Source organism: Oncorhynchus tshawytscha, unplaced genomic scaffold, assembly GCF_018296145.1.
Source record: "Oncorhynchus tshawytscha isolate Ot180627B unplaced genomic scaffold, Otsh_v2.0 Un_contig_4570_pilon_pilon, whole genome shotgun sequence".
Lineage (NCBI taxonomy): Eukaryota > Metazoa > Chordata > Actinopteri > Salmoniformes > Salmonidae > Oncorhynchus > Oncorhynchus tshawytscha.
In genome coordinates this window covers 120582-138996 of record NW_024609514.1, presented here as the reverse complement: position 1 = coordinate 138996, position 18415 = coordinate 120582, and the positions used below count along the sequence as shown (strand labels likewise).

The window sequence follows — 18415 nt, the reverse complement described above, 5'->3', positions numbered from 1 at the left end:
GACCAGCATGATACACACACTAAACCCCTCAGAGAGAGACCAGCATGATACACACAATAAACCCCTCAGAGAGACCAGCATGATACACACACTAAACCCCACAGAGAGACCAGCATGATACACACACTAAACCCCACAGAGAGACCAGCATGATACACACACTAAACCCCACAGAGAGACCAGCATGATACACACACTAAACCCCACAGAGAGAGAGACCAGCATGATACACACACTAAACCCCACAGAGAGAGAGACCAGCATGATACACACACTAAACCCCACAGAGAGAGACCAGCATGATACACACACTAAACCCCACAGAGAGAGAGACCAGCATGATACACACACTAAACCCCACAGAGAGAGAGACCAGCATGATACACACACTAAACCCCACAGAGAGAGACCAGCATGATACACACACTAAACCCCACAGAGAGAGAGACCAGCATGATACACACACTAAACCCCACAGAGACCAGCATGATACACACACTAAACCCCACAGAGAGAGAGACCAGCATGATACACACACTAAACCCCACAGAGAGAGACCAGCATGATACACACACTAAACCCCACAGAGAGAGACCAGCATGATACACACACTAAACCACAGAGAGAGAGACCAGCATGATACACACACTAAACCCCACAGAGACACAAGCATGATACACACACTAAACCCCTCAGAGAGACCAGCATGATACACACACTAAACCCCACAGAGAGAGACCAGCATGATACACACACTAAACCCCACAGAGAGAGACCAGCATGATACACACACTAAACCCCACAGAGAGAGACCAGCATGATACACACACTAAACCCCACAGAGAGAGAGACCAGCATGATACACACACTAAACCCCACAGAGAGAGAGACCAGCACGATACACACACTAAACCCCACAGAGAGAGAGACCAGCACGATACACACACTAAACCCCACAGAGAGAGAGACCAGCACGATACACACACTAAACCCCACAGAGAGAGAGACCAGCACGATACACACACTAAACCCCACAGAGAGAGAGACCAGCACGATACACACACTAAACCCCACAGAGAGAGAGACCAGCACGATACACACACTAAACCCCAGAGAGAGAGACCAGCACGATACACACACTAAACCCCACAGAGAGAGACCAGCACGATACACACTAAACCCCACAGAGAGAGAGACCAGCACGATACACACACTAAACCCCACAGAGAGACCAGCACGATACACACACTAAACCCCACAGAGAGACCAGCATGATACACACACTAAACCCCACAGAGAGACCAGCATGATACACACACTAAACCCCACAGAGAGACCAGCATGATACACACACTAAACCCCACAGAGAGACCAGCATGATACACACTAAACCCCACAGAGAGACCAGCATGATACACACACTAAACCCCACAGACAGAGAGACCAGCATGATACACACACTAAACCCCACAGACAGAGAGACCAGCATGATACACACACTAAACCCCACAGACAGAGAGACCAGCATGATACACACACTAAACCCCACAGACAGAGAGACCAGCATGATACACACACTAAACCCCACAGACAGAGAGACCAGCATGATACACACACTAAACCCCACAGACAGAGAGACCAGCATGATACACACTAAACCCCACAGAGAGAGAGACCAGCATGATACACACACTAAACCCCACAGAGAGAGAGACCAGCATGATACACACACTAAACCCCTCAGAGAGAGACCAGCATGATACACACACTAAACCCCTCAGAGAGACCAGCATGATACACACACTAAACCCCACAGAGAGAGAGACCAGCATGATACACACACTAAACCCCACAGAGAGAGAGACCAGCATGATACACACACTAAACCCCACAGAGAGACCAGCATGATACACACAATAAACCCCTCAGAGAGACCAGCATGATACACACACTAAACCCCACAGAGAGACCAGCATGATACACACACTAAACCCCACAGAGAGACCAGCATGATACACACACTAAACCCCACAGAGAGACCAGCATGATACACACACTAAACCCCACAGAGAGAGAGACCAGCATGATACACACACTAAACCCCACAGAGAGAGAGACCAGCATGATACACACACTAAACCCCACAGAGAGAGAGACCAGCATGATACACACACTAAACCCCACAGAGAGAGAGACCAGCATGATACACACACTAAACCCCACAGAGAGAGACCAGCATGATACACACACTAAACCCCACAGAGAGAGAGACCAGCATGATACACACACTAAACCCCACAGAGAGAGAGACCAGCATGATACACACACTAAACCCCACAGAGACCAGCATGATACACACACTAAACCCCACAGAGAGAGAGACCAGCATGATACACACACTAAACCCCAGAGAGAGAGACCAGCATGATACACACACTAAACCCCACAGAGAGAGAGACCAGCATGATACACACACTAAACCCCACAGAGAGAGAGACCAGCATGATACACACACTAAACCCCACAGAGACACAGCATGATACACACACTAAACCCCTCAGAGAGACCAGCATGATACACACACTAAACCCCACAGAGAGAGACCAGCATGATACACACACTAAACCCCACAGAGAGAGAGACCAGCATGATACACACACTAAACCCCACAGAGAGAGACCAGCATGATACACACACTAAACCCCACAGAGAGAGAGACCAGCATGATACACACACTAAACCCCACAGAGAGAGAGACCAGCATGATACACACACTAAACCCCACAGAGAGAGACCAGCACGATACACACACTAAACCCCACAGAGAGAGAGACCAGCATGATACACACACTAAACCCCACAGAGAGAGAGACCAGCATGATACACACACTAAACCCCACAGAGAGAGAGACCAGCACGATACACACACTAAACCCCACAGAGAGAGAGACCAGCATGATACACACACTAAACCCCACAGAGAGAGAGACCAGCATGATACACACACTAAACCCCACAGAGAGAGAGACCAGCATGATACACACACTAAACCCCACAGAGAGAGACCAGCATGATACACACACTAAACCCCACAGAGAGACCAGCATGATACACACACTAAACCCCACAGAGAGACCAGCATGATACACACACTAAACCCCACAGAGAGACCAGCATGATACACACACTAAACCCCACAGAGAGACCAGCATGATACACACACTAAACCCCACAGAGAGACCAGCATGATACACACACTAAACCCCACAGAGAGACCAGCATGATACACACACTAAACCCCAGACAGAGAGACCAGCATGATACACACACTAAACCCCACAGACAGACCAGCATGATACCAGCATGATACACACACTAAACCCCACAGACAGAGAGACCAGCATGATACACACACTAAACCCCACAGACAGAGAGACCAGCATGATACACACACTAAACCCCACAGAGAGAGACCAGCATGATACACACACTAAACCCCACAGACAGAGAGACCAGCATGATACACACACTAAACCCCACAGAGAGAGAGACCAGCATGATACACACACTAAACCCCTCAGAGAGAGAGACCAGCATGATACACACACCCCCACAGATACACAGAGAGACCAGCATGATACACACACTAAACCCCACAGAGAGAGAGACCAGCATGATACACACACTAAACCCCACAGAGAGAGAGACCAGCATGATACACACACTAAACCCCACAGAGAGACCAGCATGATACACACACTAAACCCCACAGAGAGAGAGACAGCATGATACACACACTAAACCCCACAGAGAGAGAGACCAGCATGATACACACACTAAACCCCACAGAACCCATGATACACACACTAAACCCCACAGAGAGAGAGACCAGCATGATACACATGATACTAAACCCCACAGAGAGAGAGACCAGCATGATACACACACTAAACCCCACAGAGAGACCAGCATGATACACACTAAACCCCACAGAGAGACCAGCATGATACACACACTAAACCCCAGAGAGACCAGCATGATACACACACTAAACCCCACAGAGAGACCAGCATGATACACACACTAAACCCCACAGAACCAGCATGATACACACACTAAACCCCACAGAGAGACCAGCATGATACACACACAGAGACCAGCATGATAACCCCACAGAGAGAGACCAGCATGATACACAACCCCACAGAGAGACCAGCACTGAACCCCACAGAGAGAGACACATGATACACTAAACCCCACAGAGAGACCAGCATGATACACACACTAAACCCCACAGAGAGAGACCAGCATGATACACACACTAAACCCCACAGAGAGACCAGCATGATACACACACTAAACCCCTCAGAGAGAGAGACCAGCATGATACACACACTAAACCCCACAGAGAGACCAGCATGATACACACACTAAACCCCACAGAGAGAGAGACCAGCATGATACACACACTAAACCCCACAGAGAGAGAGACCAGCATGATACACACACTAAACCCCACAGAGAGAGAGACCAGCATGATACACACACTAAACCCCTCAGAGAGAGACCAGCATGATACACACACTAAACCCCACAGAGAGAGAGACCAGCATGATACACACACTAAACCCCACAGAGAGAGAGACCAGCATGATACACACACTAAACCCCACAGAGAGAGAGAGACCAGCATGATACACACACTAAACCCCAGAGAGAGAGAGACCAGCATGATACACACACTAAACCCCACAGAGAGACCAGCATGATACACACACTAAACCCCACAGAGAGACCAGCATGATACACACACTAAACCCCACAGAGAGACCAGCATGATACACACACTAAACCCCACAGAGAGACCAGCATGATACACACACTAAACCCCACAGAGAGACCAGCATGATACACACACTAAACCCCACAGAGAGACCAGCATGATACACACACTAAACCCCACAGAGAGACCAGCATGATACACACACTAAACCCCACAGAGAGACCAGCATGATACACACACTAAACCCCACAGAGAGAGAGACCAGCATGATACACACACTAAACCCCACAGAGAGAGAGACCAGCATGATACACACACTAAACCCCACAGAGAGAGAGACCAGCATGATACACACACTAAACCCCTCAGAGAGAGAGACCAGCATGATACACACACTAAACCCCACAGAGAGAGAACCAGCATGATACACACACTAAAAGAGACAGAAGAGGACTGGCCACCCCACATATGCTCTCTCTAATTCTCTCTTTCTCTCTCTCGGAGGACCTGAGCCCTAGGACCATGCCTCAGGACTACCTGACATGATGACTCCTTGCTGTCCCCAGTCCACCTGGCCATGCTGCTGTTCCAGTTTCAACTGTTCTGCCTTGTTATTATACGACCATGCTGGCCAGCATGATACCCCCCTCCTCTCCGTACCCTTTCTGTAGAAGATGACCCCAGAGCGACAGCCCCGCAGCGTCTTGTGGGTCGTCGTGGAGACCACGTCACAGTACTCAAACGGAGACGGGACGACCCCGGCCGCCACCAGTCCGCTGATGTGTGCCATGTCGGCCAATAGGAAAGCTCCGTTCTCATCGGCGATACGACGCAGCCGAGCGTAGTCGAGGTTACGGGAATAACAGCTGGTACCTGGAGAGAAGACGGTTAACAGGAAACGGTCTCGTTTTTTAAACCTCATCTTCAGCACCATTCCCAACATCAACTGTGAAAATGACAGATTTCGATGTTTTGTAGTCAAAAAGATTTTATTTACAGATAATGACATTGGAAAGTCCTGGACAAGATATTTCAACAGGAGATTCTGTGTCTGGGAAACCAGGCCCAAATGATACGACAGGAGATTCTGTGTCTGAGAAACCAGGCCCAAATTATACAATGTCAACAGGAGATTCTGTGTCTGAGAAACCAGGCCCAAATGATACAACAGGAGATTCTGTGTCTGGGAAACCAGGCCCAAATGATACGACAGGAGATTCTGTCCCTGAACAGAGAGGATCTATAGTCTGATTGGACACAATGTGATACAGCTGGCGACAGGACCTGCTGCTGGTGATGGTGGTGTGTGTGTATATGATGATGATGATGATGGTGGTGTGTGTGTTGATGATGATGGTGGTGGTGTGTATATGATGATGATGGTGGTGGTGTGTGTGTGTATATGATGATGATGGTGGTGGTGGTGTGTGTATATGATGATGATGATGGTGGTGGTGTGTGTATATGATGATGGTGATGGTGGTGGTGTGTATGTGTATATGATGGTGGTGGTGTGTGTATATGATGATGATGGTGGTGTGTGTATATGATGATGATGGTGGTGTGTGTATATGATGATGATGATGGTGGTGGTGTGTGTATGATGATGATGATGGTGGTGGTGTGTGTATATGATGATGGTGGTGGTGTGTGTGTGTATATGATGATGGTGGTGGTGGTGTGTATATGATGATGATGGTGGTGGTGGTGTGTGTGTGTATATGATGATGATGGTGGTGGTGGTGTGGTGTGTGTGTGTATATGTGTGTATATGATGGTGGTGGTGTGTGTATATGATGATGATGGTGTGTGTATATGATGATGATGGTGATGGTGTGTGTATATGATGATGATGATGGTGATGGTGGTGGTGTGTGTATATGATGATGGTGATGGTGGTGGTGTGTGTGTGTGTATATGATGATGATGATGGTGGTGGTGTGTGTATATGATGATGGGGGTGTGTGTGTATATGATGATGGGGGTGTGTGTGTATATGATGATGGTGGTGTGTGTATATGATGATGATGGTGGTGTGTGTGTATATGATGATGATGATGAAGATGGTGGTGTGTATATGATGATGATGATGAAGATGGTGGTGGTGGTGGGTGTGTGTATGATGATGATGATGGTGGTGGTGGTGTGTGTATATGATGATGGTGGTGGTGGTGGTGTGTGTGTGTATATGATGGTGGTGGTGTGTGTAGATGATGATGATGGTGGTGTGTGTGATGATGATGATGGTGGTGGTGGTGTGTGTGTATGATGATGATGTGGTGGTGTGTGTGTATGATGGTGGTGGTGGTGGTGTGTGTGTGTATATGATGGTGGTGGTGTGTGTGTATATGATGATGATGATGAAGATGGTGGTGGGTGTGTATATGATGATGGTGGTGGTGGTGGTGTGTGTGTGTATATGATGGTGGTGGTGTGTGTAGATGATGATGATGATGGTGGTGGTGTGTGTGTATATGATGGTGGTGGTGTGTGTAGATGATGATGATGGTGGTGGTGTGTGTGTATATGATGATGGTGGTGGTGGTGGTGTGTGTGTGTATATGATGGTGGTGGTGTGTGTGTATATGATGGTGGTGGTGGTGTGTGTATATGATGATGATGATGATGGTGGTGGTGTGTGTGTAGATGATGATGATGGTGGTGGTGTGTGTGTATATGATGATGGTGGTGGTGGTGGTGTGTGTATATATGATGATGGTGGTGGTGGTGGTGTGTGTATATGATGATGATGGTGGTGGTGGTGTGTGTATATGATGATGGTGGTGGTGGTGTGTGTGTGTATATGATGGTGGTGGTGGGTGTGTGTGTATATGATGGTGGTGGTGGTGGTGTGTGTATATGATGATGGTGGTGGTGATGGTAGTGTGTATATGATGATGTGGTGGTGGTGTGTGATGATGATGATGGTGGTGGTGTGTGTGTATATGATGGTGGTGGTGGTGTGTGTGTATATGATGGTGGTGGTGGTGTGTGTGTATATGATGATGATGGTGGTGGTGTGTGTGTATATGATGATGATGGTGGTGGTGTGTGTGTATATGATGATGGTGGTGGTGGTGTGTGTATATGATGATGGTGGTGGTGGTGGTGTGTGTATATGGTGGTGGTGGTGGTGTGTGTATATGATGATGATGGTGGTGGTGGTGGTGGTGGTGGTGGTGTGTATATGATGATGATGGTGGTGGTGTGTGTGTATATGATGATGATGATGGTGGTGGTGTGTATATGATGATGATGATGGTGGTGGTGGTGTGTGTGTGTATATGATGGTGGTGGTGGTGGTGGTGTGTATATGATGATGATGATGGTGGTGGTGGTGGTGGTGGTGGTGGTGTGTATATGATGATGATGATGATGGTGGTGGTGGTGTGTATATGATGGTGGTGGTGGTGGTGTGTGTGTATATGATGGTGGTGGTGGTGGTGTGTGTATATGATGGTGGTGGTGGTGGTGGTGTGTGTGTATGATGATGATGGTGGTGGTGTGTGTGTATATGATGATGGTGGTGGTGTGTGTGTGTGTGTGTATATGATGATGGTGGTGGTGGTGGTGTGTGTGTATATGATGATGGTGGTGGTGGTGGTGTGTATATATGGTGGTGGTGTGGTGTGTGTGTATATGATGATGGTGGTGGTGTGTGTATATTATGATGATGATGATGATGATGGTGGTGTGTGTGTATATGATGATGATGATGGTGGTGTGTGTGTATATGATGATGGTGGTGGTGTGTGTGTATATATGATGATGGTGGTGGTGGTGTGTGTATATGATGATGATGGTGGTGGTGGTGTGTGTATATGATGATGGTGGTGGTGTGTGTGTATATGATGGTGGTGGTGGTGGTGTGTGTATATTGATGATGATGGTGGTGTGTGTGTATATGATGGTGGTGGTGGTGGTGGTGGTGTGTATATGATGATGATGGTGGTGGTGTGTGTAGATGATGATGGTCGTGGTTGTGTGTGTGTGTGTGTGTGTATATGATGGTGGTGTGTGTATATTATGATGATGATGATGGTGGTGTGTGTGTATATGATGATGGTGGTGGTGGTGGTGTGTGTGTGTGTGTGTGTTACCTGCGATGATCAGTCTAGGGTGGAACAGCCGGGCGTTCTCCTCCAGTCGGTCGTAGTTGATGAGACCAGTGTCTGGATCCACCTGATAGAACACAGATTAACGTCACTAGGATCCACCTGATACAACACAGATTAACGTCACTAGGATCCACCTGATACAACACAGATTAACGTCACTAGGATCCACCTGATACTACACAGATTAACGTCACTAGGATCCACCTGATACTACACAGATTAACGTCACTAGGATCCACCTGATACAACACAGATTAACGTCACTAGGATCCATCCTGATACAACACAGATTAACGTCACTAGGATCCACCCACCTGATACAACACAGATTAACGTCACTAGGATCCACCTGATACAACACAGATTAACGTCACTAGGATCCATCCACCTGATACAACACAGATTAACGTCACTAGGATCCACCTCCCACATTCCCCCCACATCCTCCCTCCCACTTCCCCACCTCCCCTCCCACTTCCCTCCCCTCCCACATCCTCCCCTCCCACCCCTCCCCTCCCACATCCTCCCCTCCCACTTCCCCACCTCCCCCTCCCACCTCCCTCCCACTTCCCCACCTCCCCCTTCCACTTTCACCCCCTCCCACATCCTCCCCTCCCACTTCCCCACCTCCCCCTCCCACTTCCCCCTCCCACGGACCAAAAAAAATCACCCCTCCAAAAAAGCATGGCCCCTGCGCTTCTCCGGAATGCCACCTGATCCCCGTGGCCGAAGCGTCGCATTTCTGTTTAGGCAGCACTCGGGTTGTATAGAAAACAACCCCGAGAGCCACAGAACGACCGAATTAGCACCACCACCTATAGGCAGCACTCGGGCTGTAGAGAAAACAACCCCGAGAGCAACAGAACGACCGAATTAGCACCACCACCTATAGGCAGCACTCGGGCTGTAGAGAAAACAACCACAGAACGACCGAATTAGCACCACGCACAGCCACCACAAACACCTTGAAAACGGCTCTTTCCCATAGTACCAGCCTATCTACGACATCATCAGCAGTTAAATACCATCCTGGTAGACGTGTTTACAGCTGGTTGGCTTTGATCACGTGATCTCTGAAATTCAAACAGATCTGAAAAATCAAACCCAACTTTTAGAATAACTTTATAAGAATTGATTTAAGAATTTGTAAATTTGGGAATCTGGTTGGCAGCTGGTTGGCTTTGATCACGTGATCTCTGAATGTTTTCTTGGGGTGCTCTAAGTTACTATTATATGTGTTTCTGGCATTGAGAAATCAATCAAGGAAATACTCCGGACTCAAAGAAATACTCCGGGACTCAAAGGAGGAATACTCCGGGGCTCAAAGGAGGAATACTCCGGGGCTCAAAGGAGGAATACTCCGGGGCTCAAAGGAGGAATACTCCGGGGCTCAAAGGAGGAATACTCCGGGGCTCAAAGGAGGAATACTCCGGGGCTCAAAGGAGGAATACTCCGGGGCTCAAAGGAGGAATACTCCGGGGCTCAAAGGAGGAATACTCCGGGGCTCAAAGGAGGAATACTCCGGGGCTCAAAGGAGGAATACTCCGGGGCTCAAAGGAGGAATACTCCGGGGCTCAAAGGAGGAATACTCCGGGGCTCAAAGGAGGAATACTCCGGGGCTCAAAGGAGGAATACTCCGGGGCTCAAAGGAGGAATACTCCGGGGCTCAAAGGAGGAACACTCCGGGAACTTTAAGTCCTTAGTGATTTGAACACCAAGGAAGCTCTCGACCCGGAAACCTGACTTACCAATAAAATGAGGCCCGATCCAGAACGACTGCAGACAATCTTAGATCTTTGGTCTACAGTATGGAAAGCCTTCGATAGGTCAATAAAGAGGGCTGCACAGTACCTCCGTCCTATCCAGCCCTTTACCACATCATTTAAATCAGCCAATCAGGTGTTGAGGATGGGTAAAGGTCAGTGATACAACTCCATGTGGTCAAGGCCTTTGCACAGCAACATTGTTGCAACATAAAGACAACACTGACACAACCAACTAACCGTGTCAAGGCCCATCTCTGGTGTGATGACAGAACGGTGCGTCAGACAGTTCTGTTCTCCCCGTGGTTACCTTGGCTGGACAGGCAGGCAGAAGGACGTTGATCTCAAATAAACTGTGTGGTGTGTGTCTCTGCTCCTCTCCTCTCTCTATGCCCCGGCTCCTCTCTCTATGCTCCTCTCTCTATGCTCCTCTCTCTATGCACCTGCTACCCTCTCTATGCCCCGGCTCCTCTCTCTATGCCCCGGCTCCTCTCTCTATGCTCCTCTCTCTATGCCCCGGCTCCTCTCCTCTCTCTATGCTCCTCTCTCTATGCTCCTCTCTCTATGCTCCTCTCTCTATGCTCCTCTCTCTATGCCCCGGCTCCTCTCTCTATGCCCCGGCTCCTCTCTCCTCTCTCTATGCTCCTCTCTCTATGCTCCTCTCTCTATGCTCCTCTCTCTATGCCCCGGCTCCTCTCTCTATGCCCCGGCTCCTCTCTCTATGCTCCTCTCTCTATGCTCCTCTCTCTATGCTCCTCTCTCTATGCCCCTCTCTATGGCTCCTCTCTCTATGCTCCTCTCTCTATGCCCCGGCTCCTCTCTCTATGCTCCTCTCTCTATGCTCCTCTCTCTATGCTCCTCTCTCTATGCCCCGGCTCCTCCTCTCTCTATGCTCCTCTCTCTATGCTCCTCCTCTCTCTATGCTCCTCTCTCTATGCTCCTCTCTCTCTATGCCCCGGCTCTCTATGCTCCTCTCTCTATGCACCGGCTCCCTCTCTATGCTCCTCTCTCTGTGCCCCGGCTCCTCTCTCTGTGCCCCGGCTCCTCTCTCTGTGCCCCGGCTCCTCTCTCTATGCCCCGGCTCCTCTCTCTGTGCCCCGGCTCCTCTCTCTGTGCCCGGCTCCTCTCTCTGTGCCCCGGCTCCTCTCTCTGTGCTCCTCCTCTCTCTGCCCCGGCTCTCTATGCCCGGCTCTCTCTGTGCCCCGGCTCCTCTCTCTATGCTCCTCTCTCTGTGCCCCGGCTCCTCTCTCTGTGCCCCGGCTCCTCTCTCTGTGCCCCGGCTCCTCTCTCTGTGCCCCGGCTCCTCGCTCTGTGCCCCGGCTCCTCTCTCTGTGCCCCGGCTCCTCTCTCTGTGCCCCGGCTCCTCTCTCCTCTCTCTATGCTCCTCTCTCTATGCTCCTCTCTCTGTGCCCCGGCTCCTCTCTCTGTGCTCCTCTCTCTGTGCCCCGGCTCCTCTCTCTATGCTCCTCTCTCTATGCCCCGGCTCCTCTCTCTATGTGCCGGCTCCTCCTCCTGTTGTTGTTGTTTACCTTGTAGGGCATGGACTCAAAGAAGATGGATGTGTTGTTGTTTACCTTGTAGGGCATGGACTCAAAGAAGATGGATGTGTTGTTTACCTTGTAGGGCATGGACTCAAAGAAGATGGATGTGTTGTTTACCTTGTAGGGCATGGACTCAAAGAAGATGGATGTGTTGTTTACCTTGTAGGGCATGGACTCAAAGAAGATGGATGTGTTGTTGTTTACCTTGTAGGGCATGGACTCAAAGAAGATGGATGTGTTGTTGTTTACCTTGTAGGGCATGGACTCAAAGAAGATGGATGTGTTGTTGTTTACCTTGTAGGGCATGGACTCAAAGAAGATGGATGTGTTGTTGTTTACCTTGTAGGGCATGGACTCAAAGAAGATGGATGTGTTGTTGTTGTTGTTGTTTACCTTGTAGGGCATGGACTCAAAGAAGATGGATGTGTTGTTGTTGTTTACCTTGTAGGGCATGGGCTCAAAGAAGATGGATGTGTTGTTGTTTACCTTGTAGGGCATGGACTCAAAGAAGATGGATGTGTTGTTGTTTACCTTGTAGGGCATGGACTCAAAGAAGATGGATGTGTTGTTGTTTACCTTGTAGGGCATGGGCTCAAAGAAGGTGGATGTGTTGTTGTTGTTGTTTACCTTGTAGGGCATGGACTCAAAGAAGATGGATGTGTTTACCTTGTAGGGCATGGGCTCAAAGAAGGTGGATGTGTTGTTGTCGTTTACCTTGTAGGGCATGGGCTCAAAGAAGATGGATGTGTTGTTTACCTTGTAGGGCATGGGCTCAAAGAAGATGGATGTGTTGTTTACCTTGTAGGGCATGGACTCAAAGAAGATGGATGTGGCAGAGATCTTCTTCTTGTCCGTCATGAAGCCGTGCGTCAGGTGACCTCCATCAGGGAGGTCCAGACCCATGATCCTCCCATGAGGCTCCACAATCGCCGTGTACACAGCAAAGTTAGCAGGGGAGCCTACAAACACATCGCCTAGTTAGACCCTACAGAGCTGTCCTGGGATGGCCTGGTTACACCTCCACCTAGTTAGACCCTACAGAGCTGTCCTGGGATGGCCTGGTTACACCTCCACCTAGTTAGACCCTACAGAGCTGTACTGGGATGGCCTGGTTACACCTCCACCTAGTTAGACCCTACAGAGCTGTACTGGGATGGCCTGGTTACACCTAGTTAGACCCTACAGAGCTGTACTGGGATGGCCTGGTTACACCTAGTTAGACCCTACAGAGCTGTCCTGGGATGGCCTGATTACACCTCCACCTAGTTAGACCCTACAGAGCTGTACTGGGATGGCCTGGTTACACCTCCACCTAGTTAGACCCTACAGAGCTGTACTGGGATGGCCTGGTTACACCTCCACCTAGTTAGACCCTACAGAGCTGTCCTGGGATGGCCTGGTTACACCTCCACCTAGTTAGACCCTACAGAGCTGTCCTGGGATGGCCTGGTTACACCTCCACCTAGTTAGACCCTACAGAGCTGTCCTGGGATGGCCTGGTTACACCTCCACCTAGTTAGACCCTACAGAGCTGTCCTGGGATGGCCTGGTTACACCTCCACCTAGTTAGACCCTACAGAGCTGTACTGGGATGGCCTGGTTACACCTAGTTAGACCCTACAGAGCTGTCCTGGGATGGCCTGGTTACACCTCCACCTAGTTAGACCCTACAGAGCTGTACTGGGATGGCCTGGTTACACCTAGTTAGACCCTACAGAGCTGTACTGGGATGGCCTGGTTACACCTCCACCTAGTTAGACCCTACAGAGCTGTACTGGGATGGCCTGGTTACACCTAGTTAGACCCTACAGAGCTGTACTGGGATGGCCTGGTTACACCTAGTTAGACCCTACAGAGCTGTACTGGGATGGCCTGGTTACACCTCCAGTATCTAGTGTGCGTGTGTCTCTGTGTAGTGTGTGTGTGTGTGTGTGTGTGTCTCTCTGTGTAGTGGGGGTACTACCTGAGTATGTGTCTCTGTGTAGTGGAGGGGGGGGGTACTACCTGAGTATGGCTGTACGTTAACTCCCCACTTGTCAGCGTCCAGTCCGTAGGCCTCCAGAGCTCTCCTCTGACACAGACGCTCCAACTCATCAACATGTTCTGTACCGCCGTAGTACCTACACACACACACACATACACATTGTTGAGATCTCTGGTCTCCACAACCAAACCCATTAGATAACCCTGGAGATCTCTGGTCTCCAGAACCAAACCCATTAGATAACCCTGGAGATCTCTGGTCTCCACAACCAAACCCATTAGATAACCCTGGAGATCTCTGGTCTCCACAACCAAACCCATTAGATAACCCTGGAGATCTCTGGTCTCCAGAACCAAACCCATTAGATAACCCTGGAGATCCCTCTGGTCTCCACAACCAAACCCATTAGATAACCCTGGAGATCCCTCTGGTCTCCACAATCAAACCCATTAGATAACCCTGGAGATCTCTGGTCTCCACAACCAAACCCATTAGTATAGTCTATACTCTAACCACCTGACTAATGCCATATAGTCTATACTCTAACCCCCTGACTAATGCCATATAGTCTATACTCTAACCCCCTGACTAATGCCATATAGTCTATGCTGACTAATGCCATATAGTCTATACTCTAACCACCTGACTAAACCACCTGCCATATAGTCTATACTCTAACCACCTAAAGCCATATAGTCTATACTCTAACCACCTAAAGCCATATAGTCTATACTCTAACCACCTAAAGCCATATAGATACTAATGCCATATAGTCTATACTCTAACCACCGAAAGCCATATAGTCTATACTCTAACCACCTAAAGCCATATAGTCTATACTCTAACCACCTAAAGCCATATAGTCTATACTCTAACCACCTAAAGCCATATAGTCTATACTCTAACCACCTGACTAATGCCATATAGTCTATACTCTAACCACCTAAAGCCATATAGTCTATACTCTAACCACCTGACTAATGCCATATAGTCTATACTCTAACCACCTGACTAATGCCATATAGTCTATACTCTAACCACCTGACTAATGCCATATAGTCTATACTCTAACCACCTGACTAATGCCATATAGTCTATACTCTAACCACCTAAAGCCATATAGTCTATACTCTAACCACCTGACTAATGCCATATAGTCTATACTCTAACCACCTGACTAATGCCATATAGTCTATACTCTAACCACCTAAAGCCATATAGTCTATACTCTAACCACCTAACCACCTATAGACTAATGCCATATAGTCTATACTCTAACCACCTATAGTCTAATGCCATATAGTCTATACTCTAACCACCTGACTAATGCCATATAGTCTATACTCTAACCACCTGACTAATGCCATATAGTCTATACTCTAACCACCTGACTAATGCCATATAGTCTATACTCTAACCACCTGACTAATGCCATATAGTCTATACTCTAACCACCTAAAGCCATATAGTCTATACTCTAACCACCTGACTAATGCCATATAGTCTATACTCTAACCACCTGACTAATGCCATATAGTCTATACTCTAACCACCTGACTAATGCCATATAGTCTATACTCTAACCACCTGACTAATGCCATATAGTCTATACTCTAACCACCTGACTAATGCCATATAGTCTATACTCTAACCACCTGACTAATGCCATATAGTCTATACTCTAACCACCTAAAGCCATATAGTCTAACTCTAACCACCTGACTAATGCCATATAGTCTATACTCTAACCACCTAAAGCCATATAGTCTATACTCTAACCACCTGACTAATGCCATATAGTCTATACTCTAACCTATATAGTCTAACCACCTGACTAATGCCATATAGTCTATACTCTAACCACCTGACTAATGCCATATAGTCTAATACTATACTAACCACCTGACTAATGCCATATAGTCTATACTCTAACCACCTGACTAATGCCATATAGTCTATACTCTAACCACCTAAAGCCATATAGTCTATACTCTAACCACCTAAAGCCATATAGTCTATACTCTAACCACCTAAATGCCATATAGTCTATACCAACCACCTAAATGCCATATAGTCTATACTCTAACCACCTAAAGCCATATAGTCTATACTCTAACCACCTGACTAATGCCATATAGTCTATACTCTAACCACCTGACTAATGCCATATAGTCTATACTCTAACCACCTGACTAATGCCATATAACCACCTGACTAATGTCTATACTCTAACCACCTGACTAATGCCATATAGTCTATACTCTAACCACCTGACTAATGCCATATAGTCTATACTCTAACCACCTGACTAATGCCATATAGTCTATACTCTAACCACCTAAAGCCATATAGTCTATACTCTAACCACCCATGACTAATGCCATATAGTCTATACTCTAACCACCTGACTAATGCCATATAGTCTATACTCTAACCACCTGACTAATGCCATATAGTCTATACTCTAACCACCTAAAGCCATATAGTCTATACTCTAACCACCTGACTAATGCCATATAGTCTATACTCTAACCACCTATAAGCCAACCACCTGACTAAAGCCATAGTCTATACTCTAACCACCTAAATGCCATAGTCTATACTCTAACCACCTGAAATGCCATATAGTCTATACTCTAACCACCTGACTAATGCCATATAGTCTATACTCTAACCACCTGACTAATGCCATATAGTCTATACTCTAAATGCCACCTCTATACTCTAACCAATGCCATATAGTCTATACTCTAACCACCTGACTAATGCCATATAGTCTATACTCTAACCACCTGACTAATGCCATATAGTCTATAACCACCTCTAACCACCTGAAATGCCATATAGTCTATACTCTAACCACCTGACTAATGCCATATAGTCTATACTCTAACCACCTGACTAATGCCATATAGTCTATACTCTAACCACCTGACTAATGCCATATAGTCTATACTCTAACCACCTAAAGCCATATAGTCTATACTCTAACCACCTGACTAATGCCATATAGTCTATACTCTAACCCCCTAAAGCCATATAGTCTATACTCTAACCACCTGACTAATGCCATATAGTCTATACTCTAACCACCTGACTAATGCCATATAGTCTATACTCTAACCACCTGACTAATGCCATATAGTCTATACTCTAACCACCTGACTAATGCCATATAGTCTATACAACCACCTGACTAATGCCATATAGTCTATACTCTAACCACCTGTCTATACTCTAACCACCTAAAGCCATATAGTCTATACTCTAACCACCTAAAGCCATATAGTCTATACTCTAACCACCTGACTAATGCCATATAGTCTATACTCTAACCACCTGACTAATGCCATATAGTCTATACTCTAACCACCTGACTAATGCCATATAGTCTATACTCTAACCACCTAAAGCCATATAGTCTATACTCTAACCACCTGACTAATGCCATATAGTCTATACTCTAACCACCTAAAGCCATATAGTCTATACTCTAACCACCTGAAAGCCATATAGTCTATACTCTAACCACCTGACTAATGCCATATAGTCTATACTCTAACCACCTGACTAATGCCATATAGTCTATATATAGTCTAACCCACCTGACTAATGCCATATAGTCTATACTCTAACCACCTGACTAATGCCATATAGTCTATACTCTAACCACCTATAGTCTATACTAACCACCTGCCATATAGTCTATACTCTAACCACCTGACTAATGCCATATAGTCTATACTCTAACCACCTGCCATATAGTCTAATGCCATATAGTCTATACTCTAACCACCTGACTAATGCCATATAGTCTATACTCTAACCACCTGCCACTAATGCCATATAGTCTATACTCTAACCACCTGAATGCCATATAGTCTATACTCTAACCACCTGCCCATATAGTCTATACTCTAACCACCTGACTAATGCCATATAGTCTATACTCTAACCACCTGACTAATGCCATATAGTCTATACTCTAACCACCTGACTAATGCCATATAGTCTATACTCTAACCACCTGACTAATGCCATATAGTCTATACTCTAACCACCTGACTAATGCCATATAGTCTATACTCTAACCACCTAAAGCCATATAGTCTATACTCTAACCACCTGACTAAATGCCATATAGTCTATACTCTAACCACCTGACTAATGCCATATAGTCTATACTCTAACCACCTGACTAATGCCATATAGTCTATACTCTAACC

General features: G+C 47.2%; 1 protein-coding gene across 1 annotated transcript in view; it reads right to left on the bottom strand.

The window, feature by feature from the left end:
- The window catches only part of LOC112240640 (serine hydroxymethyltransferase, cytosolic-like), a 53521-nt gene that overhangs the window by 14297 nt on the left and 20809 nt on the right, over positions 1–18415 (bottom strand). The window contains 4 exon segments of the mRNA XM_042315648.1: positions 5444–5656; positions 8884–8965; positions 13004–13164; positions 14210–14325. Coding sequence (XP_042171582.1) covers positions 5444–5656; positions 8884–8965; positions 13004–13164; positions 14210–14325 — 572 coding nt within the window.